The 27,151-nt window shown below is 42.2% G+C and overlaps 1 protein-coding gene across 10 annotated transcripts in view; it reads right to left on the bottom strand.

Moving 5' to 3' along the window:
* The window catches only part of Nfia (nuclear factor I/A), a 538,386-nt gene that overhangs the window by 140,672 nt on the left and 370,563 nt on the right, over window positions 1–27,151 (bottom strand). For 8 of the 10 annotated variants that reach the window (XM_063287182.1, XM_063287181.1, XM_039109300.2 and 5 more), the window contains one exon: window positions 22,388–22,453. The exons of the other annotated variants lie outside the window; for them this stretch is intronic. In XM_063287182.1, the coding sequence (XP_063143252.1) occupies window positions 22,388–22,453 (66 nt within the window). The remainder of the gene's footprint in view (window positions 1–22,387; window positions 22,454–27,151) is intronic. 10 annotated transcript variants of the gene reach the window in all.

Here is a 27,151-nt window from a genome sequence, read left to right as displayed (position 1 = left end):
CTTCCTGGCATCATTTACCTTTCCAGACCTCAGGATCAGAGAGTGGATCAACAGCCAAGAATCTGAAAGAGAATTGGTGATCTCTTCCCACGCGGCTAACCTTGCCTCTCTCGAGCTGCTTCCCTCTTACCCTCTGCCTTTTTGGGAATATGCCACAAGGTCCTTAGGTAGATCCTTATAGTTCCATTAGCTGTTAGCAAAGAAAATATCCCAACTCTGAACTCCATCTGTTTTCCTTATTTTCCTCAAACTAGAATCTCTTTAAAAAGGAAAGAGTTAACTACTGGAGTTTTAGATTAACACAGCTAATTCTTAGTATCTCTCTCTCTCTTTCTCTCTCTCTCTCCCTCTCCCTCTCCCCCTCCCCCCCCTCTCTGTGTGTGTGTGTGTGTGTGTGTGTGTGTGTGTGTGTGTGCTTGGTGGGAATTGAACTCAGGACCTTGCATATGCTACACACTTTCTCTACAGTCCCTATACTTTTTCAAATGAACACAGCATAAAGATAAAGTTGAGAGTTGATGCTCTGTCTCTATAGTACATTTCCAGCAGCAGGAGAGCCTATTTCTTCTAGGTTCCAACCCTGAAAAGGGCATCTGTGCCAGAGAGTACAAGCTGGTCTCATATCAGTTTCTATAGTATGAAATGTGATTCTGCTATAGGATTTCACAAATCTTCTAAGCCTTTGGATCCTGCTTTGGTCTAAACTGACCCACTGAGTTCTCATTCCTGAGATACTCCTTTCCTCCTCCTCCTCCTCCTCCTCTTCCTCCTCTTCCTCCTCTTCCTCCTCCTCTTCCTCCTCTTCCTCCTCCTCTTCCTCCTCCTCTTCCCCCTCTTCCTCCTCCTCCTCCTCTTCCTCTTCCTCCTCCTCTTCTTCCTCCTCTTCCTCCTCCTCCTCTTCCTCCTCTTCCTCCTCCTCCTCTTCCTCCTCCTCCTCCTCTTTCTCCATTGCTACTTTTAGTCCTGCACTAGTCTCCCCTCAGACATCAGCCAGTCCCACTCCATCACTGCCTTCAGGCCTTTGTTAAATATCAACTTCTGAGAGAGACACTGATACCCGATTCTTTTAAACAAAAACTCCAGACAAACGGTAGTTCTTTCTTTTGTAATTTTTGTCTACAGCATTGATCACTGCTTGCTCTTTGTATTTGTAATTTAATCTTCTGTATCAAGCAACTAGAATGTCTGTTCTACAAAGGGCAGAATTGAAGAACACCCTGTAACACTAGAAAGCCGTGTACACAAAGTAGGCGCTTAGGAAGTGTCTGCTCAAAGTTGAAGGGAGAAGCTATTATTTTCTACCCCTTAGAAGCCATTGGGCCTGTGTGAGGTGTTTAATCTTTCTGGGCCTCGGTTTCTTCATCAATAAAAGAAACAATTACGAAAGATAAAAGTCAGACCCAGTTCATTTAGCTATTCAGTTAATAGTGTAAAATGTAACCATCAGAATAGGGAAAAATAATTTCAAAATCATTAAAAACGGATGAAGCGTGAAGATTCGAACCTTTAAAGGCACCGTGTAGCTTAGAATGCCGTGGAAGGGGTGTGAAAGGCTTCTTTTGAAGAACAGGCTGTTGGAACAAGAGGATATCCCCTATGCTGAAATCATTTTCCCAAAAGGCAGTACTTTGATGAATTAAGAACAAAGAAATTATAAACATATTGCTTAGTTATACTTCCCAAATAAAATACATATTGAATAGGAACCGCATTGGAAAGTTAAGTGTGTTGATGTGCCCCACCCCCAATACACAATAAACTGTTTGGGAACAGCTAATCAAACTAATCTGTAGCTGGGTTTCCCTGCGCCAAACCGACTAGCACTGATTACAAGATAGGTCACAAGGTCATCAGGCTTTATTTTTGATGCATCCATTATAATTGTTACTAGGGGTGAAGACTAAACAAAAAACTCAAACATCCTGCTAGGGGCTGCCTTTACCCAAAGCTCACCACATGTTTTCTTTTCTGTCCTTAGTCAGAGAGGGGCTTTCCATAAAAACAGGATTCTTAGAAGCAACACTTTCACTCAGCGTTGCTCCAGTTTCCCACTTAGTCACTGTCCTGGAGCCTCCCCACTGCTCTCTCTGATGAAATAAATCTGACGCTGTACACTGAAATAATGGCTGTAGCTATAAATTAAGCATCCGGAGAACACAATGCTGGGCTTCACAGTGCAACATAAGCAACAGCTCACCAATTTGTCGACATCATTAGGTTTCATATGGCCCTTGCTAGGAGTAAAGTTTTTTATCGAGAGCACATGGGACATGGGCAAGATTCAGGTGCAGGCTCGTACTATCTGTGATGAGGGCAAACGAGTGCCTCTACTCATTGCATGGGGATACTGCAATGGTCAACACACACACTTCCCCACCTCGATGCCCTTTCTCCTACGTCAGAACCATTTTAGCTTTAAGTAACTGCAGGGCATCCAAGTTATGCCGTGTGTGAGAGAAGTCCATTCTCAGAGGAAGGCTAATCATGAGACTCAAAGGAAAGAAATGTCCCCAGGTCAACAGGGGCTGAGAGCCAGCCAGCACCTTCCCAAGCACATTACTACCTTTGGCAAGACCTGGTGAGGATAACGCCTAGTCTTCTCCTCTCCTTCAAGAACACATAGTTCAGCTGAGCATCCGTAGACATGCCTCTACCTCTGTGAGTTCGAGGTCAGCCGGGTCTACAGAGTGAGTTCCAGGACAGCCAGAGACATGGTGGGACTTTGTCTCAAAACAGCCGCAGCAGCAGCAGCAGCAGCAGCAGCAGCAGCAGCAGCAGCAGCAGCAGCAGCAGCAGCAACAACAACAACAATAACAAAAACAACAAACTAAAATCTGACTGTAGATGAAATTCTGATGTCACTTATTTTGGGGTGGGGGATTAAAACAGCATTTTTCCCTCTCTCTCATTTGAAGGACCCTCCTTCTAAATCTCATCCTGTGAACAGTAGGCATCCTCCTCTGGTCGAGGGGTCCTCAAACAACTGGAAGCTACCAGAGGGGATTCTGTAATAGGCTTCAGGTAGGTACAGAACACAGACCTGTCCGACCTAGGTAAGAGTCTTTACAGCTTTGATGAGGCCAGAGTGGATTCAGTTCCTAGGAAGTAGGACTTTTTAAAAGAAGCAGGTGCTGACTTTAAGATCTAGCTATAAGAAATATTTAGAATCTCTGAAGACTATGGCCCCAGGAGGCTTACATATCTTTGCAAAATTTGCAAATTTCTTGATGGATTAGAAGCAAGATACTTTCTTGACTCACCCAGGATTATGGGTAGTGCATCGATATCATTGGTCTCTCAGTGCCCAGTTTGTGGACCCTAAGAGAAGCACCCTCCCCTAGGATCCTGCATCTACTTCAGAAGCATGGGCTGCTCCTGTAGTCCTCCGTGTCCTTGTGCCAGAGTCCCATGAGAAATTCGTATTGGAATGGAGTGCCAATGAAAGCTTCCGTCCCTGATGCACTGGTGTTTATTTTCTCACGGGTAATAAGAAGCACATAATTAATCATGTATGTTTCTCTTTTTCCTTTGGCTGCCAGGAAATTCAGAACCAAACTTATAGCTTAATGTAATTAATCATGTATTACATAGCAGAGTTTTTTGTTCAAATGTTTTCTCTGATTTTACTGTCTACTTAAATTAGTTTGTCAATTTTAATCTACATATGTTTGCAAGCCACTGATCTTTGTAAAATTAAATATCGAAGCATATACATATATTTAGAATATGCATGATATATAATAGCACAATATATATACAAATAGTGCATGTGTTTTCTCTTGTGTGTGTGTATGTGTGTAACATTGATGATTAGAAAAGTTACAATTTTAGAAATGCATCTTCATGAGAAAGCCCTGGATTAGTCTTTATTCAAAACTATTTTAATAGGTTCAATGTTTCTCTGACGGTATACATTCAGAAATGGTCATGTTTAATGGCACTTTCTATTAGTTTTATTAATCAATGAGTATTTTTGGAATCTGATTTGTAAATGACCATATTTTTAAAACTTTCAGACTTGTGTCAATTTAAAATAATTGCATATGATTAATCCTTACACATAACTAAAGTAGTATGTTTGATTATCAACTTATTATACTCAGAAGAACTTCTGTCAGATACCCCATGGGAAACCCAAAAATACAATATAAATTGTATCTGTTATCACTACTGTTCACAGTACATAAAATATGGTCTTGAGGATGAATTTTATCTCATCAGTGAGTGGGAAATAAAGGTAGGTGTGTGTGTGTGTGTGTGTGTGTGTGTGTGTGTGTGTGTGTGTGCGCGCACGCGCGCGCACGCACGCATGCTCACGCTTTGCTTAAGATGGAACTCAAGAACAAAAACATTTAAGTACGACCTCTTCCATGGGGCTACATCTCCAGATTCCCTGCGATTTATGAACTCCCATTCTTGGTTCGTTTGCTTCTTGCTTCTTCAGTGTATTCATGGACCAGGGGGTTCTGCAGCCTCAGAGACGCTGACCAGTACTCTGCACAGGAAGGAGCTACATGGGAATCCTAGGATGTTTGAAAGCTTTGATCTTAAGTGGATGGGATTCAGTATCTCCTTTAAGACCAGACTTCCTATGCGACAAGAGTTAAAGCCTAAGGGGTAGGAGGGATTCTTTGGGGAGGCTCTCGCCTTTCTGGGTTCAATAGAACTACGCCATTCTCTAATGATCCAGGAAGCATAAATGAAGGCATTAAGCAGCCTGTGTTCCTAACTAGGAGGAGGTTAAAAACACAGCTCCTGAGAACAGCATGTGTATCTACTGTTCTGCCATCTAAACTTCGAGTCGCTGTACAAACAAGTCTATCTTGAGGAAACAGGCTGAGTAATTTTCCATTTGGACTGTCTGAGATTTCACCAGGCACTTCAGACTTGCATAAGCCTGTGTTGCCAGATATTTTCCTTAAATTCATTATCTACAGTTTTCCCCATTAAGATTTCCCATGAACAAGAATGCTTTTCTGAAAGGTTGGACTTTAAGTGAAAGCTTTTCTTTTAGAGGCACCAAGATTAAATTAAGAAAAAATTTAAAGAGGTAGTGACTATTTTTTTTTTTTTTTGGCAAACATTGGTTAACATTCTTGTCTTATATTTGAAGATAGACTAAGCTTTTAGACACGTGAGTTTTCACAAATGTCCAAAGAAAGTTCAAAAGATGAGGAAGGGGAGGTAAAAATATGAACCAGTATGAAGATCAAGACCACTGTGGCTGCCACTACATTGACTCAAGGAAACATTAGACTCTCTCTAGCTTTTATAGCCAGCAACATAGAGAAGCTCCAGCAGCTGCACAGATTCAGAAAGAACGGCCTCCTGTGAGCTTCTGCAAACTTACTGGATGCCATGGAGCGAATGCCGGGCAGTGCACAGTGCTCTGACATCCTAACAACAGGACGGGTAATAATCGCACCTGATTATTGCATTTATTTACACTGCCAAAGAGAGTGCAACATACATGATACAGTGCACTTGTGGAGGTCAGAGGACAACTTTGGGGAACTGGTTCTTTCCTTCCATCTTGTGGGGCTCAGGGATTAAAACTCTCATTGTCAAGGAATTGCTGAAAGAACCTTTATGTCAATAATTAAAATAAGAGAAATGTATTTAAGATGGCACTTAGGTATCAAGATATGTCGCCTGTTGCTTTTAAACTTGTGTGTATGTGCATGTGTATGGGTGTGGTATATGTATGCATGCAGGCTCACACGTGTGACCATTCACCTTTTTTTTTTTTTGAGACACATTCTCTCACCATACTTGGAGCTCACTAATTTGGTTAGACCAGCTGACCAACAAGCTTCCAGAGACCCACTTGCCTCTGCCACAAGAGCACTGGAGTTACAGTCAGACAGCATTAAACCTGTCTCTCTTTTTTTGACATTTTTTTCTTTTGTTGGATTTTTTTTATTTACATTTCAAATGTTATCCTCTTTCCTGGTTTTCCCTCCAGAAATCCGCTATCTCCTCCTTCTTCTATAAGGGTGATCCCTCACCCACCCACTCACACTTTCCCACCTCCCTGCTCTGACATTCCCCTACACTGGGGCATCGAGCCTTGACAGAACGAAGGGCCTCTTCTCCCAATGATGCCCGGCAATGCCATCCTCTGCTACATATGCAGCTGGAGCTATAGGTTATCCCTGTGTACTCTTGGGACAGAGGTTTAGTCACCAGGAGCTCTGGGGGGCTCTGGTTGTAAAGCTGTCTTTTAGGTAGGAGCTTGGGATGCAAACTAGTTCCTCATGCTTATGTGGAAGCCTGTTATGGAGCAAGCCATCTCCACAGTCCCTGCCCTTTCTTCTTTTTGTTTTGTATTTATCTATTTTTTAAGCACTAGCTATATGCTAGAAACTCTTTTGGTGTTATTCAATTTAAAATGTTTGACAGCTGTGTGGTTGGTACATTTCTCTGTCTACAATGGTGGCTGACCCAGGCATGCAGGCCAGTTTTCAGATTTCTGATCCAAGGCCCTTTCTACCAATATTCTGAGTGATTGACAAGAAGAGGCTAAAACTGAGGCACAAATGGCTTCGGGTCCATCCACCTGACACTGGCTGTGCTGTAGCAGACACTCAAGAGACAAGACAAAAGCATGAGCCACGTCCTGTGGACACCACGCCTTCCTAGAATGGGCTTGTCCTCTGCACAGGTCACAATGATGGTTTTCAAGATCACCATGAACTATTTCATTAATAAGAAACGTGTTTCTCCTAGCTCCATCTCCTTCTAGGTCATTGAAATCTCGCTCTCTGCTCTCTGCCTCTGAAGTCTGAATCGAAGCATTCTACCTTCCACATCCTCAGATCATCCTGTCTGTCTCCCCGGAATTAGCGTATTTCCCCTGCATTATTAGTAGGTCTATATCTGTCCACTGCCTGTGGGAAAAGGATGGCTCTTAAAGACTCAACCTACATCCCAAACAGCTCAGCGGCAGGCACCCACGTACGTGTCTTTAATAAAAGATTTATGTAGAGTTAAAAGAAGAAACCCAGGTACTACTGCGGCAGCATTTGTATCCAAGAAAGGGCTGTTCCCAGGGGAGCCCACGAGCTCTGTGATCGGTCTTCGTTTTGAAAGGATTTTCCAGTCAGCCCATCTCCATCCCATGTAGGTAATGGAGCTATTTTTCTGTTTAGGAATCAGTGGTTTAAGTAATGCAAGCTATGGATCAGTGGTTTGCAATGATGGGGCTGATCGAAAGGCGATCACACTCCCACACTCCGCACTGCTAAGGTTAATGGCATTGCCTCTGATAGAGGAAATATAAAAGTGGGAGACAGGGAAGAACCCAGTAAAAACATTTACACACATCTTTAATGGTATGCAGAGTAGAACCCATTTAAATGAATACCAACTAATGAAAACGTCTTGAAAAGAGAGTGATTTTTAGAGAAACCTTTTATCTATGGGCCCTATATTTAGAGAGCAAGCCTTTTAAATGAATATGGGGTTTAAAAAAAAGAATTAAATTGATAATTGTTGTGGTTCATTGTGGTTCACAGAGTTCTCATCAGGCCAGTGAAATAAATGAGCCATTTAACCAAGGAAGGCTGCTCTACCGACTTATGTCTTCCTGTAAGACGGCTAGGGAGTGTCCACAGAAGCTATCACGGAGCAAGAACACTGCCTTGGCAATGACTTGGCACACCTACTCTTGTGAGCCTCTATGTGAGCACACTTGAAGACGCTTATGAGAAGGTGAGGTGAGAGAACTTGGTATAGTCAGCAGAATGTAGTAAAAGACAAGTATGATTCATGTATACAATAAGAGGAGAGAGAGAGAGAGAGAGAGAGAGAGAGAGAGAGAGAGAGAGAACACAGGAACTTGTCAAGGATCTAAATTCTATACTTGGAAGACTTGGAAGAAGGTTGATACTGATGGCTACTTTTAATGCCAGCAAATACAGGTGAGGTTTGCTGGGAGTAACTATGTTTTTAGGATTCCCAACCTCTACTCTAATGTGGCCACACAAACACCAAGGATACATTACTCAAGCCTGTTTCTTCTCTGAGCTGCTCATCCCCCCACAAAGAAAAGTCAAATAAAAACTGTTTGGAAGTAGATCCAAGCACTCCTGATGTGAATATACTCATCCAAATAAGACGTTTAAAAGCCTCAGAGTTCTAAGGAGTTTGAGGGTAAAACTCAAAGCCCGAAGCCACATACTGATATACAAATATATCCTAAACTTTCCTAAATGAATTCTGGGTAAATCGAAATAGCGTTAGACGTTAAGGTTTTATTTGTGCATTTCTCTTGGCTATTTGAGGTGATTTGGTGTGTCTGCATTTCAAAAGTTATCTTCAAAATGTTAAAATAACAGATCAGAACCGGGGGGTAGAGTGGGGCTATGGTGAACGTGGAGGTGACTTTTTGTTGGTTTGTTTGGACTCTGAAGGCCTGGAGGAGAAATCATGTACCAGATGATCCAGTGCCTTCCCCATAAGAGAGGGGCATTCACTTCCCATGGAAGACCTCTGTAACTCTGCTCAACCTAAAAACTAGTATTGTTGTGCTGGAACAAAAACCATAAACAGTATCTGCACACTCCTAATATTTTTGGAAAGGACATGAAAATGAAAGAATTCCTGGTTTCTAAGGAATTATTTTAGTAGCTAGCTTTACACGTGGCTTGACTGCCTTATGCATTATCGGGTATTTTATATATTATATTCTTGCCAAGTCCTTCAGAGCAAGGAAGAGGAAGACCTATCAGTAAATCAGTAAACAATGTTTCAGGTGGGAACACTGGGCTCAGAGAGGTCCAGTGCCTTTCCCCAGGTCAGTTGGAGGAAGGAGTAAGGTAATTCACAGCCTGGACATCCTAGCCTCTCCTACCACATATCTGGCAAATCTCACATTGGCGGCTGATTTAACTCCTCCCACAAATAATCTCCTCCAATAGGAAACCCATCAGACTCACCACATCTTCAAACTCCCAATGTCCTGTATCTCAGAAAGTCGTTGGGAAGAGTAACAGAGAGGCACCATTCCTATAAGTATGTTGACATGATATGAGATGGATGTGGTCTGCCTTGTCAGTCATTCAACTGCACCTCAGTGCTGCCTGCTGTTTAAGGCTTTGCTGAATACTCTGAGAACAAGGATCCTTCGGGGTCAGTCATCTTTGACTTGATGTCTTCTCCTATACTTGAACTAGTGCTACACAGCTCAGCCTCATAGACATTTTTACTTCTGTCAGGACACTGCTCTGAGGAAAGCTACTGGTTGTGGACAGACGAAGAGCGTGTAGACAATGAGGACTCTCAAGTAAGAAGCCTGAAGCCTCGCCAGGCCAGGCCAAGGCAACCCTTCCTCCTTGACTGGCAGCCAACACTGCTGCAGGCCTTCAGACACATCCCTGCCACAGTGCAGCAAACAAAAACATATGCTGTTTGGCCAGCCATCTAAGTACTGGATACGGGGTTGCCCAGAGGAGATGGGCTGGGAACCACATGCTCACAACGGAAGCCCACTGAATGTGGGCATCGTGCATATGCTTTTAATCTTTATTGTTTCTTTTCCGTTTGCTTGACAAGGCCTCAGTATGTGGCTGAGGATTCAGAGCAGCCTAAAATGTCTTCTCTTGCCTCAGCCTCCAGAGTCACTGGTTTCCAGGTATACACATGTTTCCTGGGCATCGGCCGTAGCCTCACCCACAGCAGACCTTTAGGGACTGTTGGTGCCCCAGGCTACAAGGACATGGCAGCCTTGCTTAGTTATGTATTCATAGTAGAAATTTATTGAGCCTATATTCTGTGGTCCTACACTCGGGAAAATGGAGATAAAAGAGATGAAGTCTTTGCCCTCATGGGGTTTATCAGCCACGAATGTCTCCCTTTGCAGTTATTCCAAAAATCACTGAACAAACACAACGTTAAAACCGCCAAAAGTGACTCAAATTTCTCAACAAATTATTTCCAAGTCAACTATTTAGAGAAGAAAGAGAATGGTCTCAGTAGTATTTCAAGTAACTTCCTTATGTCCATTCGCTCTTCCTGGAGAAGCTGTTAAGTCTAAGAAAAACAAAGAATTGGTGTGGCAGAAAGGATGCTGGGAAAGGCTGAACACCATGAAGGGTCTCCGTTCTGCTGTTGATCTGTGCCATTCAAGGCCTATCCACCGTCAGCTTCCACAGCGCTGTGACTAAGGCCTGGAATGGTATCTGGAAGGCAGCAGATGTTTAATAAATAAATATTGGCTGGATGAGAATGTGATATGTGAAGACTTAGTGTGAAGATTTTTATAGTTCTCTGTAAACAGCAAGAAACTGGAGACGAGAACCATCAAGTAACAAGGGTGCATGTAGCGAGCTTCACTCTAAAGGAAACCCCACCAATGAGCAATGCCAAAGTGACAGAGGCCAGGAGGATATGGGGGATTTGATGCTGTTAGTATTTTCCCATTACATCGCTCAGGCTTGAATTTTACTGTAACGGACTCAACAATTGTCCTTTTCTGAGCCCAGCTCAGCAGGCTAGTGAACTCACTGGGAAGCTTGCGGCCTTCTCTTCAGACTTTACAGAGTGAACGGCCATTTTATGTGAGCTTTGAGGACATTAGACTTTGAAGGCTTGGAAATGTCATTCTCAAAGCAAGGACTTTCCACACGAAGAGAAACCTGTCTCTAACTATCCTACAAATGCAAATATCCTTGACCAGAAAACCTTGTGCATGCTGTTCTAAGAACGTTAGCAAGATTACATGGAGTTCTTTTTAACTGTATTAGTTTCCTTCCAACATCCACTAAATTGAATTAGAGTAAAGTGGGGAAGGCCTAGGTTCGAAAGGTGGATGCCAAAGAAGTCACATTTTAATTTCATCTCTGTCTCTCATTCCTAGATGCTTTCTGGCTGTCAGCAAGGCAGTCAGCATGCTTCACTCCAGGGAAACAGGCGGGTGGCTGGCCCTCCAGGCACTAGATACCTCCATGCCTGTGCTACAGGCTTTGCACTCAGGGCCTCTCATCAGCATGCTCTGTTTGCTTAAGGAGAACCTTGGGTGTTCCCTCTTCCACATCCAGAGGATAGCGCTCTTGCTTATTATCTATCTTATCAAGGATGCCAGGTCCACCAATTCGGAAAATACCTTGATGGTGCATTTTTACCATAATTAAAAAGGGAGATTGCCAAGAATCTTAACTGAAAAATTCAGCAAAGTGCAAGGCTGAACTCCCTTGCATTTGTAACAGGACAGGAAGCAGGAGAAGCTCTGCGAGGACAGGAAGAGAGGAGAGCCGGTAGAAGACATGGCACAGGCCAGTGCCCTGAAGGACAGAATTGCTTATGAAGTTGCCCGTGCCTTCTGAAGCATTAGCCACATTCTCCCTCACCACCAAAGTCTCCCTATGCCCACCAAAGTCAGCTGCGTATGTCATTTCCACAGGTACAGAGATGGAAAAGGGACTCCAGCATCTAGGATTCAGAGCATGGAAGAGAGGATATATGACAGGAGAGATCTATAAGATGGACTGCCTCGGCAGGAGCAGCCAACCAAGAGCCAGAAGAGCATGTTTGCTTTCAGGACTCCCATACAGAAATCTAGGTCGGCCAGATTTCCTCCCTGGATAGCAGGGAGATTTAGGGGTAATTTAATGAGTAAGAAAGCACAAAATAACATCAGACAAATGTTGCCCATTTCAGAATTGAGACCGAAGATCTCGCCTATTCTGTATATACGTGTGCTTCACCACTGCTGCCTCCCGAGTAACTTCAAACACATGTCCCAGCCTTCACCATACACACCAAACGCTACCCAACACCCCCAGGAGAGCACAATTGCAGTTTACGTAAATATCTGCCCAACACACTCTCTCTGTTTTGCTCACATATTTACTTGATTGGGTCTGAGTTTCATTTCTACTTAATCTGCCTGGCACCCAGATTAGCACATAAATTAATAAGCAGATGTGGTTAAAATCAGTTGGAAGAAGGATGGATTCCTCATTTTGATATTACTCTCATTGCTAAGTGCGAGCCTTTCAAAAGCTTGCAGAGTACCTTACTAGCTACTATCTTAGCCTCAAAACTCTCCCAAGAAGTCATAGCAACAAAGCCTGGCCTCTCACTGGCTACTGACCATGGATATGCCTCGGCCTTTGTTTTCCTCCATGTCTATCTCTACAACTGTTATGGCTACATACAGCATACTGAAATCAAGTTATAGTGTTTACTGCCTAGCATTGCCTGACTGTGGTCAATACCCTTGCTCGCCCAGGAGATGTGCAGAAGAATCCCACATGGAAAGAACTGAGTTCTTATTTGGAGCACCTGGTGATGCTCGGGTTGCAAGCTTTGCTTTTACTGTAGAGTTAAATGTTCAGATGCTCTGCACTGAGAAGTGCTCCCTGGCTCGTACATGGTCCTCCTGCAAGTCTCCTTGAACGGAACTGAACCCAAGACGTATTTGGAAAAGATGAGTGGCAGGCACAGTGCAGAGAATGGGCAGTCTATACACATCCCTCTTCCCTGGCTTTTCCAGGCACCCGCTGAAGGCTGTGCTGGACTGTCTGTCTCTCACGATCAGGGACCTCTGTGCTAATTTCTCTCATGGACTATTTCTAAAAACAGTTTTACCAGCTCTCTTAGCTGAAAACCCATCTCTCCTCTAGTCTTTTGAGTCAATCCAAACTATTACTTCCGAGTTGGCCAGGATAGACTCACAAGCAAAGAGCTACACTCTATGCCACTCTTCCTGGGCATATACATGTTTGTCTATTGTTTCTTGATTATTTTTCCCCTTGCCTCACTTCAAGGGCCACTTAGTTGTTAACTCTTGGTCAGACTAATGTTTGCTGGGTTAGTCCCACAATCTCACTCTGCAAATCCTGCAAGGGAATGGCCATGCATGCTCCTCTGTGCAGCTGCTTCAGTTGGGTGGTGTACCAAGGCTCCTTTCTGTTTTAGGACCTTACTGAGGGTTCAAGGCTCTAACAAGGCATTCAGCTGAAAAGCTTTCAGTTTTGACAGCATTTGCAACTTTCAAAGAAGACAAACCTCTCCATGGAGTTAACATGATCTGCGAATGTGGGAATTGCCAGGAATCAGATCTCCCAATGAACTTTGTCTTGGTCACTGGAAATGGAGAATAAACCAATTCTTTTAAATAATTTACAAACCTGGAATTAAAGAGGTCAGGTGAAAATTCGTATTGCCTTGCTCAAAGAATTGGGGTGGGACATAAACATTTTTTTGTTTTTAATAAAACTATATTCTTACCACCTTCTGCAACTGAGGCAGTTTAAGATTTACTGGAAACTCTAGCTGTTTTGTCCCCCCAACAAGCATAAGAACACCTGGCATAATATTTGAAACAAATCTCATTTGATGCTCTCCACCTCTGGCAGGAAAACAAAAAGGTAGTTTACTGCTTTAAAATGTCCACTAGAGCAACACATACTCAGAACTTTTTACTTCCTCAAAAAAAAAACATGAAGAATGTTTCTAGGAAGTAAAAATACATTTTCCATAAAATATTATTTCCCAAAAATGAAATCAAAATGTCAACTAAGAGATGTTTTATGTTCATGAGGCAATAAGAGAGCAAGGGGACTTTACTCCACTGATTATCTTTTCGGAATAATTGTGTGTGTGTGTGTGTGTGTGTGTGTGTGTAAATATATAAACAAATTTTATAATTTTATATATACATATTTACACACACTATATATATACATATATACTCACAAATGTTTGCATAAGCACTGCTCACAGAACTGACTTATCTGCTTACATATACAATGTGGCTCCTGTGGCTTCCCGAATAAAACTGAGGCAGATCCCCAGGAAGATGATGAAGTGAGTGCAGTGAGAGAGGATAATCCATCCCAAGAAACAAACAGGAAGCAAAAGGCACTAACACTGTTAGAACCAAAACCAGCAACAAAATACATTTCTCAGGGGACGTTCTGACATAGAAAACCAAATGCCTAAGAGTTTAAATTACTTGCCCCACATTACAAATCAATACATTCTGAGGCCAAATTTGAAATCCATTCTTTCCACAAGAGCATGTATAATGGCCAAGCATTTGGACTGCAGCTGGAGTGAGTTGGAATGACTTTTGAATACTTGGCTGTGGGCAAATAATTCAAATCCTGTGTCCTCATCTGTAAGAGGAACACGCTAACAGCACCCACTTTCAGAGATAGGATTAAATATACTCATACCTGTGGAACTCTTAGCACTTTGACTGAAAGGAGCCAATCAGAGCATTGCTACAAAGATCATTGCCTGACAACCAAGCTGCCCCTCTTCAGGACAGGAGTACATCTGGAGGCTGCACTTCCTCCAGGCTGCTCCCAGCCAGTTACTGGGAGGGAAGACATTGAGGCAGGCCCATTCCCGCACCAGGGACACAGTTGTTAAATAGGTGGCTTTGGCTCTGGGACTCTTACTGTTCTCGACAAAATTCTCTTAGAAAGTCCCTGCCATCCCAGGCTCTTCCTATGTAAATCCCTAGACCACACTCAGTATCCCAGGCATTGGTGCTATATTGCAGTCTGAATGTGCTCCCTTCCCCTCCACAATGTCATTCACACCGAATTCCATCACGATCTATTGTACTTAGAGAACTTGAACTCCCCCGGTATACAGAATGCCCTCAAGGAATGTGAGCTATGGTCATAAAAACAAAAATGACTATTTTTGCATTATTTACCCCTAAACTCTGAAAGAATTTAATCCTATTTCCAAACACTGCTTCCCTTAAATCTGTGACATTATTCATTTTTAGTGTTAAAGGGGCCGATTCTATGTTAATCTAACAGCTTCAGACAAGCTTACTTTTCAATCTAAGCAAAGTAGTTCTGAGAAACTAACTCTCTAAACAAATCCCTCAGATTCACCTTTTCTTCTAGTGTAAGCATGGGAGTCCTCTGCCTTCCAGCTTACCTGAAAGGTTTGTTTTGATTCCACCTCTAAAAGTGGAATTTTCCAGTGCACTGGTATTCGAAAATTTTTCTATATTCACTGTCTTTCATGAGGCAAACAGTCTGCCACTAGCAAGATGCTGTGAAAAAACGCACTTCGCTTTTCTTTCAACAGCGACTCACATAAGGCCCCACTGGTGGGTTCAGTTGATACTCCAGTGACTAGGCTTCTACGCTGACTTTCCTAGGTTGAGTGACTCTCAACTATCTTTACTGCACCTATTGACAGCACCAGACAACTGGCCTATTGTTCTAAAACAACTACTGGGCAACGCACCAAAAGTCATGAGAACTTGGAGGTAGTCTCTTCAGGTTTCATTTTTAGTGGGCTAAATTCCAGTGGTTTGACCCTTGATGATCAGTGACGTCATCACAGCCTAATCAAACCTCCCACATGCCACTGTGATGGCTACCTCTGCAACCTCTACAGGGTGTGTGCGGAATTTGGACTAATTGCCAGATAAAGTACAGAACTTGGCTTAAGGAATAAATACTTTGAGTGTAAGTATATTCCATGTGCTGCACACCCCAGAGTCAGTTTTGTTGCTGCTCCGTTCTACTAAAATAGAACTACCTAATAGTAGCCAACTTTACTACTTAATCTTTGGGTTTTAGCTCAAATGGCAACATATCCTTTGTATAACAGTAACGCATCCTCATTTGACTTTACTTCTCTTCGTGGCATTCAGTAATGACGGTCATATTACATGCTTATTAGTCGGTTTATTGTCATAGTCTTGGCCAACAACGTAAGCATCATTAAGAGCTGGACTTGGTTTGGATTTGTGTAGTGCTAAAAATCACACCTGTCTCTTGGAATGCACATGACCATTATCTGATGTGTGAATAGATGAATCTTGCCTTTTGCTCCCTTTGTAGGCTGTCAAGTTCTCAAGAACAAGATGTGTGAATCATGTCAGTGCTGGCTCACCACTCCTAAGTACTGAATGCACCCTGAGGACTGTCCCTTGAATGGCGTCTGAGAACAGAAGAGAGAGCCTTCAAGCCACTTCTCTGCTATTTCCTTCACAGATGATTGTGTCTGCCTTTCGGTGTCAGCTTCCTGTTCGCTAGCTCCGTTCGTGCCCTGGTCAAAAACTTCTTGCTCATCTCTGCTTGCTCCCTGGTGGTAAAAATAACTACAGAAACCTAAGCGAACACTGTCTCCTGTGTGGAGAAATTGTTGGTGGGCTATTCCTCCCTGGCTTCCACTTGCCACGGTATTCTTTATACGTCTCTCTTTTGGCTATTTGCCATATGATGCCTGGGGATGAGGCATATGAGCTCTGGTTCCCACTGGGGTAAAGTCAACCAAGTATGGAAATTAATAACCGAGAAGGATCAGACTACTCTGCAGGAAATGCTACCCCCTCCTCCCACCTTGTTGGAACCATCCTAGTAGAGTTCCTTAACAATAAACTCATGCCAGGGAAACAGAGTTGCCAGCAGCTGAGTCGAACCCGAAGAAGAGAAAAAGAATGAGGAAGAGGGAATGAGAAAAGGTGCCAAGATCCTTATGGTCTCATGAATTTTTCTGACAGACAACTAATCAGTCTGGATTAGTGACCCTGAACCTCCAAATACATCACTTCTATTCTATTCTATTTATTACTATTATCCATAGTTGGACTATTCTGTCCAAAAATAATAAGCATGCTTAAAAAGAAGAAAACTCTCCTTCATTCAAATGACAAATGAGAAATGATCTGTTTGGGGCAGGAAAGGGTCAAACACATTTATTCCTGATCCAGCTAGGCCCTCTGATACTTCCCCGTGCTGCTATTTCATTGATGGGGAAGTGGCCATCAGAAGTGGTCCTTTTAAAGGCATCTCTGTCAACGGGTCCTGTTGTGCTAGCTCCAGGCTGAACAAGAACAGATGGAGCCTCGGCCAAGCAGCAGGTGACTCTTCTACTGCACTGACTTCACTTGAAGACAACCTCACTTCAGTTCAAACGCAAGAATCCAGATCTGTGGCTACGTTTGCACAACCTTATGCAAATTTGAATGCTCCATGGAAATGGCACCCCTGGGTCTCTCCTGAGACACAGGAGCAAAGGAATTGGAGAAACCAACAGAAAACTCCCTTTCTCGTCTTCTCTTTGTCACTAAATAATTGTAATTATGTAAGAAGTTAGACGTGGGGGTGGGGAAATATCTAAATGAGATCACTAGCTAATCCATTTCTGAGTCTGAGAAATCAGGCAATGGGGTCTAAAACATTCCCTCGTTTGGCTATTAGCCAACAGAGCTAAAGCCCACACAGCCCGCTAGCCTGTGTGCAGACAATAAATTGTTCACATCGTGTGAGGGTACAGCTTCTTCTTTAGAGTGACTCCTTCCCCGCTTTCCACACCGAGTTGTGTGTAGACTCGGCCATGCCATTGCCTCATCCATATTTCCTAAGTCAAGACTCGGAAGTCGAGAGGAATTTCTACGGAGGCAACCAAGGGCCACACATGCTCAAGTTATATAAGGATGCAGACACTCATCATGCTTCAAACTCTCATTTCAGATCAAGCCATGGTTTAGCCCCTGGTCTCTTAAAGAGGAGAGACTGGCTCCATTGCCTTGCTGAAAATTCATCAGTCGGAACTTAATCACATAGAGCTGAAACCCAGCAGGCATTTAGGCTGTAATGTCTCCCTGAGTTGGGGCCTTTACATATTTTAGAATATTGATCATTACTGTTATTGCAGCTGTTTTGGTGGTCACTCTACTGTGTCTGTCCCTGCAGGGTTCTCTGAAGAACACTGCAGAGAATAATTGTTGCTAGGTAATTGTGAAAGAAAGTCATGCAAATTATGAAACATCGATAGACCGTCTTTATAAGTCAATGGTGCCAGACCACTCCTGCTTTCCCAGAGAAATGCAAGCTGTAAGGGGGCATTGCCTTCACAGTTTTGGAAATGACCCCAAAATGGTCCATTCATCAAAAAAAAAAAAAAAGCCTCTCATGTAAGAACTCCACCCAGTAGTCACAGTTTATTCAGGTTGAAAAAATTCACTTCTCTCCCATTTCAATGTTATTAACATTGTGATTTAATATGGAAACACATCTATTATATTTGTGGACAAAGTAGAGAGAAGAAAATATTAAGTTGGCTTTTTATAAGAACATTTACCAGGTTAAAAAAAAGTTTATCCAAAAGAGAAATAGAAATTTACATATTTCTTATCTCACCCCCAACTTGCAAAGTGTGTCTACATATAAATCTTAAGCTAGGAAGTCAGCATTCTTACAACTTGTTTAGAAAATATTAAAATATTCAAAGTAAGTACTGAAACGAGTGAAAACGATAACTAATACAGTAACAACAACCGTGGCGAAGATCAGCCGACTCCTTGTCTAGTAACATTTAACAGTGACGCTGAGTTTAACAAGTCAAGATGGGACTGGAATAAATAAGTCAACCAAAGTGAAAAAAAACCAAACAAATACAAAAATATAGCTGGAGTCAAATAGGTGGCAGGTAGAGTTGCATAATTTCAAAGTCTAGGGCAAGGGTCATGATTAATGCCTATCTGAGGATCGATGTGGCAACATCATAGAGCTGCTACATAGGAACGAGCACCACCGAAGCCAAAGAAAATGACCTCAGTACTTGCAGGGATTCTTGCCGTCAGTAACAAAGCATACACCACAGAGGTATAGTTATTATTGGCTGGCTACAGTCAGTGGGATGGACATAGCTCTTCTCTTTCTGACAATGGAATTTTGCCCGGCCCATTTTAACAACTGGGTGTTTTCACTGACGTCAGACCGAGTTGGGAGTGAGTCTGAGGACTGCCTGTGCTGACTGCCTCCAGATTCTCTATGGTCCAACTGAATGGGGCCTTGATTAAGCCGAAATGATATCTCACTAGCTTTGCGCTCATCAGTGATGGACTGGATACATCAGAGTTGGAAGCATCCTCTAAACGTCCTTCTCTAGAGTGCAAGCACCCCCAATGCCAACCATGTACGCTCTGGGACAGCTACGCATGATCTACTCACTCTAGCTTTGGCTTCAGAAACAACGGGTTGAATCTAGATATTTCTGCCTATGGGTCTTTTTCCACATACAAATTGGATGTCCAACTTCTCCAGAGAAGCTCCTCTTCCCTAAAACCTTTATGGTAACTCAACGGTGAGGACTTGGATTATACTCCAGGTTAAAAGACACACTTAGCTAATATTTTTAAAGAAATCTAGGCAGAGTACCTTCTTTGTAGGGCACCCCTCTTCTGAAACACACATACCTGGAGGTCCCAGAAATTTTGAATCACCTCTGCTGTTCACGAGTCCTTGGGCTCATGGACAATGAATGGATTGAGGACAGCTAAACAATGAAGCAGATATCTACTCTAGGACCGTGGGACTTGAGAAGGTACACACTGCCAGGTATCTAAGAGGCTATCTACAAAGGATGGTCCTGGAAGTTCTGGTTTATTTTTGACACCATCCTTCTGTCCCAGGACTCGATCTTGGGGACCTAGAATAGTGTCTGGTGTTTCAGCAAGTGTTACAGAGGAACCTTCGGACCCTTCCTGTAAGTGAGGCGTTCTACTATTCCCACCACACTCGCTTGCATACTTGTGTGGTCAGTTCCTTTCAGTGTTGCTAAAATTAAGTTTCAGAAGAAGCTCTTTTACCCACCTAGCTACTATTTAATTCGAACACAGGTCTGCCTGGTGCTAGAGGCAGTTTTAACCATTAGATTATACCAATTTTGAGTTTCGGAAACATTGGTACTTTATCTCTGGGTTCAGATAATTCCTTAAAATTTTTCTATCTACTACTCTAATTGCGCAAAGATTTGTGTCTTCTCACGATTGAGTCTTAAGGGAGTATGAGCAAGGAAAACACAATTCTACAGCACACAGCAGACTGGCCACAGAGGGAAAAGCCAGCTGCATTTGCTTAGGTAGAGTTGCATGGCCTGGCTGATGGCTGTAGGTGAAGTAGCATGTTACCATTTATTCACTCCCTAAGGTTTACCCGGGGCCTACCATTTACCTCCCACTACCTTTCTCAAGAGCTAGGAGAAAGAGCTTGTTTTCCCTTGTGTGCGCTAATTAATAAGGAAGGAACAATGTGTTCCCAGTTCATTTGAAGAACAGATTCTGTCATGCTATCACACAGCAAGATTCCAAAACTTCATACAGTTTAGCTGATGTGCCTATGAGAAGTTCTGCTTTCAAAACAAAGCCATTCAGAAACTCGCATTCATGCTCACAGGCTGGGGCAATGAAGAGGGACACGCAGTCAATCGAGGAGAATAGAAGGTTACTTAGTGCGCAAGAATACCTTGCCCTAAACCCACCATTTATTCCCTTTGTGATTCTGTGTCTTTAAAGAAGAGAAATGATATTTTTCTTCCTGCAATGATCTGTGAGGCTGACAAAGACCAGATGGAAGGAATATGCTAACCTTTCCCATAGAGTGGTCTAAGGTACAACAGCTTTTTCTTAAAAACAACAAGAAAACCCCAAAAACCAAAACAACAACAATAAAAACCACCGAAGCTTGAAAAGTAGGCGTTTGTTACTTTTATCTCCTGGATTCAAACACTTCTTTTCTTTGAACTCGCACCCATGAAGCCTTGAGGTAGCACCAAGTCATCCTGGTTAAACGTGAACTTGGCTGAAATCACTGTGCCTTTGGCCTAAACACTGGGTTGAGTCGTGGGGTGCTTTTTTAGATGGGTAATGTACAATTTTGGCATTACAGGCAGCTCCAGAGAGGTGTGCCAGGCCTCTCCCCCTTGGTTTATATTTGCATGTGAACAGCTTGCCGGCCATTTTATGAAGACAGATGAATCGCAACCTGCTGGAGTGGTATCCAGACCTAAATATGTGAGCTATAGACCCTACGGCTTACCAATTTTTAAGATAAAAATAAAGTGTCTCTGGACACAACTTCAGGAACCTTAGTACAAATAGATTTTATGAAAAATGGGACATTTAAAGCATCAGCAGCCAGGCCAAAAATACAGAAACAAGTCTCTATATAGTGCAACTTCAATCGCCAACAAAAATTAATATGCAGCTGTTTTACACACACACACACACACACACACACACACACACACACACACCCCTCCAATCTTAGGGATCTCTCCCATTCTTTCTTAACTGTCTTTTGAAAAAAAAAGCTTTGATGAAGGAAATTTCACTAAAACACCAGGATGAAAAGAGGGACTGTCATATTTACCATCACAGTGGAGATCTGTAACAGAGTTTCCAAGGTTAACAAAATAAAAAGTGTTCTGAACGATTTGGTAAGGTAAACCCTCCATCACACAATACCAAATAATCTGGTTTGCGTATCCTTTCCAGATAATGAACTGGAGGTCCAAATGGGAAAAGTGAAGAACAGAAAAAGAACAGGGAGAGGAGAGGAGAGGAGAGGAGAGGAGAGGAGAGGAGAGGAGTTCTCACTCGTGCAGCAGGAGGTGAAGAATAAAGGATAGTATTACATAGGCAAGGAAAATGGGAGGGGCCTGAACCTAGTGGCATAGGTGTTTACTTAGGACTCATTGAAAGAGACTTGGTAAGGATATCACATGTATCACTTTACTTAATGATCACCAAGGTGATACTAAAACCCTCAGTATTGGGTGAATATTTAGATAAAGAAACACATACCCCGAGGGCTTAGTTATATATTTGAGGATTTTATAAAATATCATATATTGGCCTATGATTGAGACTACCATTTTTATTAAATGAGTGGTCCTGCTCAATCTAATATAACCTATAACTATGCTTCTCATCCTTTAGGTGTATATCACGAAATTGGAATATTACACAAGGCATCGTTAAATGTAACGATGTTAAATGTAACCTTTCTTTGAAAGGTTTCTATAACAGTAACTCCACATAGAATATGAGATTTGGCTCAGTGGCAGGGACCTGCCTGGCAGGCAGGGAGTTCTGGGTTCAATCCCCAGTACTTCAGACAGGGAAAGGGAGAAGGAGAGGAAAACAGGTGAGGGAATTGCTCTGTTTATAAAACAGAGGGACCGACTATTCACTTGCTATTTCATTTTAGACATTTTAAAGGGGAAAATCCTTTGAAGATATGGCACTTTCTTAAGGTGAATTCGCAAAGGGTTAAGCCTAGGCTACTTGACTGCATGATATTCAGTGAGCATCTTTGGGCATTTCCCACTTTGAAAGGAATTATTATAAAATGACAGGGGAGATCTGTGGTCCTTCTTCCATGCTGCCCAAGAATGTGCCTTGGTGCCTCCAACCCTCCTCTCACATTTCCAGAGAGTTAAATGTTCTGGTTTGGGCCTTCATAGAGAGGGACTGGGATAGGAACCGGGGCTGCTGGGATGCCTCTTGAGTTTTCTCTGTGAATCTTCAGTTTACTGTGAGCACTCACAGGGCAGCATTGGCTGCTGGCCCCTGTGGACTCTGAAACAGCAGCACAGAGGCCAGTGCTAAACTTACCATTTTCTGGCTGGTCCTTAATGTCAGCATCACTTGGTTGGCTGGGACTTTCAGATTGACTTGAATCTGAAAAACATAAAGAATATAGCCAAAATTACAGGATCTGTGAGAGAAAGCGGAACAGAGGTGCCAGACTTTCTCAAAAGGTTCAGCCTATGAACTAAGAATGGGGGCATCAGAAAAATGATAGGACTGATAAAGAAAAGACAGGAAAAGAGATGTAGGCGGGGGCAGGCACATGAGGGTTTAGCATAAACGCTCGGTTTTGTTTAGGCCTCCAATAGTTTTCTCTGTACTGGGTCAGTAACTGAAGCTCTCTAGAACCATTCTCTGATGGAAAGAAGGTTCCAAACTCACTTCCTCATTACTCTGATGACAGCTTCTCCTCTACTGCACATATTTGATGCTTGAGTCTGATCACAATAAAGGGCATATTTTGAAGCTGGTGTAGAAAAAGCAACCCAGACAACAGCATAGATTCACACCCCTCAATTCCAACGTTCTAGGGCATGCACAGGACAAGGCTTTCTGAGGCTGAAGCTTACTTTATGGGGCAAATGTTTTCTGCTGTACAGAGGTATCTGGAAACCCAAAGGATTTTTTTGTTTTTGTTTTGTTTTGTTTTGTTTTTTAAATAAAAGCAGAGTCGTGTAAACATTTACAGTATTATTTCTTTTTTTTAAACATAATTTTTTAATTTAAAAAATTCTTTCCATTGAGTTAGTGTCTACGTATGGTAACCTAAAACAACGCTTGCTTTTAAATTGAGATAAGATGAGCTTTCAGAAGACTTTCACGGAGTAAGAAGCAAGCATAGTTATATGTTTGGAAGAAAAGAGAAAAAAAATCAGGTGCCACATCTCAAAGAGATTTCAGAGATTTAGGACAACAGACAGAAATAATTACTTGAAATAAAAAAAAATGTAGCACATCTCTATCTATGTAAAGGGTGGATTCTAACTTCTACCTTGATGTCACCGGTTCAGCATCCGTTGCCTCTAGTTTGACTTCATCTCAGCAAGAAGCCAATGCACAACCAAGAGTTACGTGTGTAACCATTACCGAACTGAAAGGGTGACTGACACGGGCCCTAGCCACAGCATCTCTTGTCTTTCCTGGAGACTGCACAGGGAAGTGGTACTCCCAAGGACCTTTGCCTGGAAGTGTCAATCTGTGCTATTAAATATTCCCAACTCTCAGACAAGGAGCATCTTAATCATAAGAAGGGCTATGTCTACTTCATAATTTTTCAGACAATATCAGCCTGGTAAATACAAAGAAAAAATTCTGTTGAGTCAACAATTAAAATAAAGAGGTGGCTTTTACAATTTAACACTAGCAAAAGAGCCTTTCCCATATCCTGACGCCTGCTATTTGTTACAACAAACAAAACCAGAAACTGTAATGTATCAAAAGCCTGTAGAGGACTCATTTCACAATGCCCTGCAAAGACAGATACCAGGCCTAAAACTTGGAAATGCAGCTAAACTTACAGTGAGATCATATTTGAAGTTATGGCAGAAACTAGTATTATAATTGACTATCTAAAATATAGCTAATTTTTTCTAAGATCCTATTTTTTAATTAAAAATTACAAGTTAAACATTTCAAAATTATTTCTGTGTTTTAGGAGAGTCATACCATCATTTTTTTTTATCCAAAACAAATCTTAAATCTTTCATTTCGTAAAATTAAAGCAAAATATCTAAATTTATTTTATAGAAATTCCTTTTGATCATACCACAAAACACATAAATTTTTGCCAGACATAGCATTTTCTTTAAAACCATACAAATGGATGTTTTGGTCGCTTAGCTGAAATTGTACCTGTGGGTGTGATATCTTTAAAACTAATGCTTCTCCATAAATCAGTGGAAAGCATCTTTCCTGTCGATTAATTGAGATACACAATAAACAATAGGATTAAGTATGGATTCATCAATATTAATGAAAATAGGGATAATGAACCCAAAACGTTTTTTTTTTTTTTTAAAAAAACCCAGCAGGAGACATCTTTGTCCAGTTCACTTCTGGTTTAAAACATTTGTTTCATCACCCTGCCTTTACAGAAACAAAAAACACGAACAGGAAGAGCTGAATAGAGGCATTGCAAAGCTGGTTTAAAATTTCAAGCCACAGAGAAGCAAGCCAAAGAGCGTCAAGGAGCTGAGTGGGATGATGGAAGGACTCAGGGTTGGTCTACAAGGCTCTCGGCACCGGCATCCCTCGAACACTGAGACACAGACACTAGAGGAGGCATCTAGCCAAACAGGGAACGGGGCACGAATTCTCAGTTTTATTCAAAGCCTGGAGAATGTTACCACCCCAGGCCGTCAAGCTAAAATATTCTATCCCAGGAAGGCTCAAGCGAAGCCAAGGCTCTACATGGAACCCAAGTGCCCTAAATCTTTTGATAATTATTCTCTACCCGTACTGGTGTTGTTCCATGAGGAGACACAGCCCCTCTCTTGAGTGGAAAAGGTCACAGATGCCGTTAAGTACGGAGCCAACCAGATGACCAGAATAACAAATTAATTTCTGCCCACACACAACTGATACAAATGGAAGTCCTCTTAAGCACTAGTGTCAAAACACTATCAAAACGAATACTCATTTCACTTTTCTCCTTTTTGTACTTCTTGGAGACCTGGCAGAAAACTTCGTGTCTTTCTGTTTTGGACAACTATTGTTTGATTTCTGGCCATTTGAAATAATTAGACACCGCCCTCTGCCCCCTCCCCACCACAAAAAAAACAAAAAACAAAAAAACAAAAAACAAAAAACAAAAAACAAAAAAAACAAAAAACAAAAAAACAAAAAACAAAAAAACCACCCAAACAAACTCACTTGCATAAAACAGGATGGACCTCTTATCCAGGAAGCTCCCAACCCCTGTATATCAGAGTGGTGGCTTCCTTCCACAGTTCCCTGCGTTTTACAATGACGAGAATATTACTTAAAGCACATCTAAATGATGGCCTTAGAATGCTGTTATGAGAAAGTACACTCGGGTTATCTGTTTTTCTCTGTAACTGGGGATATTTTTTTTTTTTGGTTTGTTTAATGGACCTTAAGCATCAATCTAACCTTGAAAAGGCATATTTCTTTGGGTTTCTAAAAAATGTATGAGCACACACTTAAAACTAAAATAGACAGGGTTTGCATATAGAAAGCTGGGTTAAGACATCTTAAGTGAACTGGCAGCAGTCATTTATCTATGCATGTTTATGACATCTACAGCTATATTGCTGTGGGACTCAGATAAAGATAGTCCACTATCAATACAATCACCAGAGAAAGAATAATAATAAAAAATCCTAATGCCGGCATATTGGTCTCTATGCTTCTGACTTGTTCAAGAAGAGAGCCTGCGTTTGTTGCTGATACGCACGTTCGATCCCTGAGACTGTAACCCTGTTCCCTGTCAAAGAGCACTTCTTTGGCGGAATGCAAAGGATGACAAAAACATGTTGATGTGGTAAAAGTGACGAGGGAAAACTATAGGTGTCACTTCCCTATATTTTATATTAATTAAGCTTCATGCAAAGATGGCATGTTGCCAATCTCCCTGCCCTTGACCTAGAACTAATCCCTTTCCCTCCAATCCACCTTTCATTGTGCACACATCTCTCTTGATGCAGCTGACAGAAGCCGTGTGGTGGTGATTTCAGACTCCTGAGGGGAGTTCTCTCCTCTGCCTCTAGCTCCCTGACAGGCTGCCTGGCCCAGCCTCGGAGCTCAGTAACTGCTCATGATTTAAACCCCCAATTCTCCTTTAGCTTCTTAACAATGGGCAACTGCCAGTCTCAGCGAGCCTCTGAAAAGTGTATAGTCACAGAGAAGGAGGAGTGGGATCCAGAAACCAGAAAGAAAGGCTGGGAAGGCCATCATCTCTGCTGTGTATGCCCCTTGTTGGGGACTGGTAAGGGAAAGTGAGACACATCCCTCTGACATGGCATTATCTAGAAACTCTGCATGACAAAAACAGGCTAGAGACAAGCACCTTGGTGACCTATGAACACAGAATACTGTCCAACACTCAGCAGGCCTAAGATATGTTTACAGTATAAAAACGCCCACTGGCAGGAACATTTCCCATCCCCAGAGGTACAAAGGAAAGAAAAGTCACATGTTCTCCAATGGCTGAAGAGTGTTTTGTAGGTCTGAAGATTGCTGCCAGGAACTGGGTACAGCAGAGCAGGCCCCTGGTAGTGTCTGCACCTCCCCTCCCTAAATATACTAAGAGAATTCCCACTTAGCCAGTGCAATATCAACACAAGTCTATGGACCATGAAAGCACAAATTTTGACCTCTAGAGAAACACTCCATGCTAAGTTTTAGCCTATCAACATACATGATGGTTTGGCTAAAGCCAGCCTGCAAAACCTTTGCTAGAATTCAGTGTCTAGTTTTTAATCTTCCAAACTGAAAGAATAAGAAGAAACCCGAAGGCATCTACACACACACACACACACACACACACACACACACACACACGAGCCAGTCCAGTTAAACAAAGTGAAATTCTTGTCCAAAAGAGTCAGAGTTCTCAATCACCTACATGAAAGAGATGCAAAGATTGGAATGGATATTGTCCAGAAATAAATGAAGGGGCTGTGTCCTTGCTCTGACTATCAACGATAGCAGTTGGCAATTGTAGCCAATAACAACGTTGAAACTTTAGTTAAGTTTCTGTCTTTATTGTTTGAGAAGGTGAGTAATAAAGGTAGGTTAAATAATTCATCTCCTGTATCCACACAGGAT

The sequence above is a fragment of the Rattus norvegicus genome, chromosome 5 (assembly GCF_036323735.1).
Source record: "Rattus norvegicus strain BN/NHsdMcwi chromosome 5, GRCr8, whole genome shotgun sequence".
Taxonomy (NCBI): Eukaryota; Metazoa; Chordata; class Mammalia; order Rodentia; family Muridae; genus Rattus; species Rattus norvegicus.
This window is presented reverse-complemented; position numbering and strand designations above follow the sequence as displayed.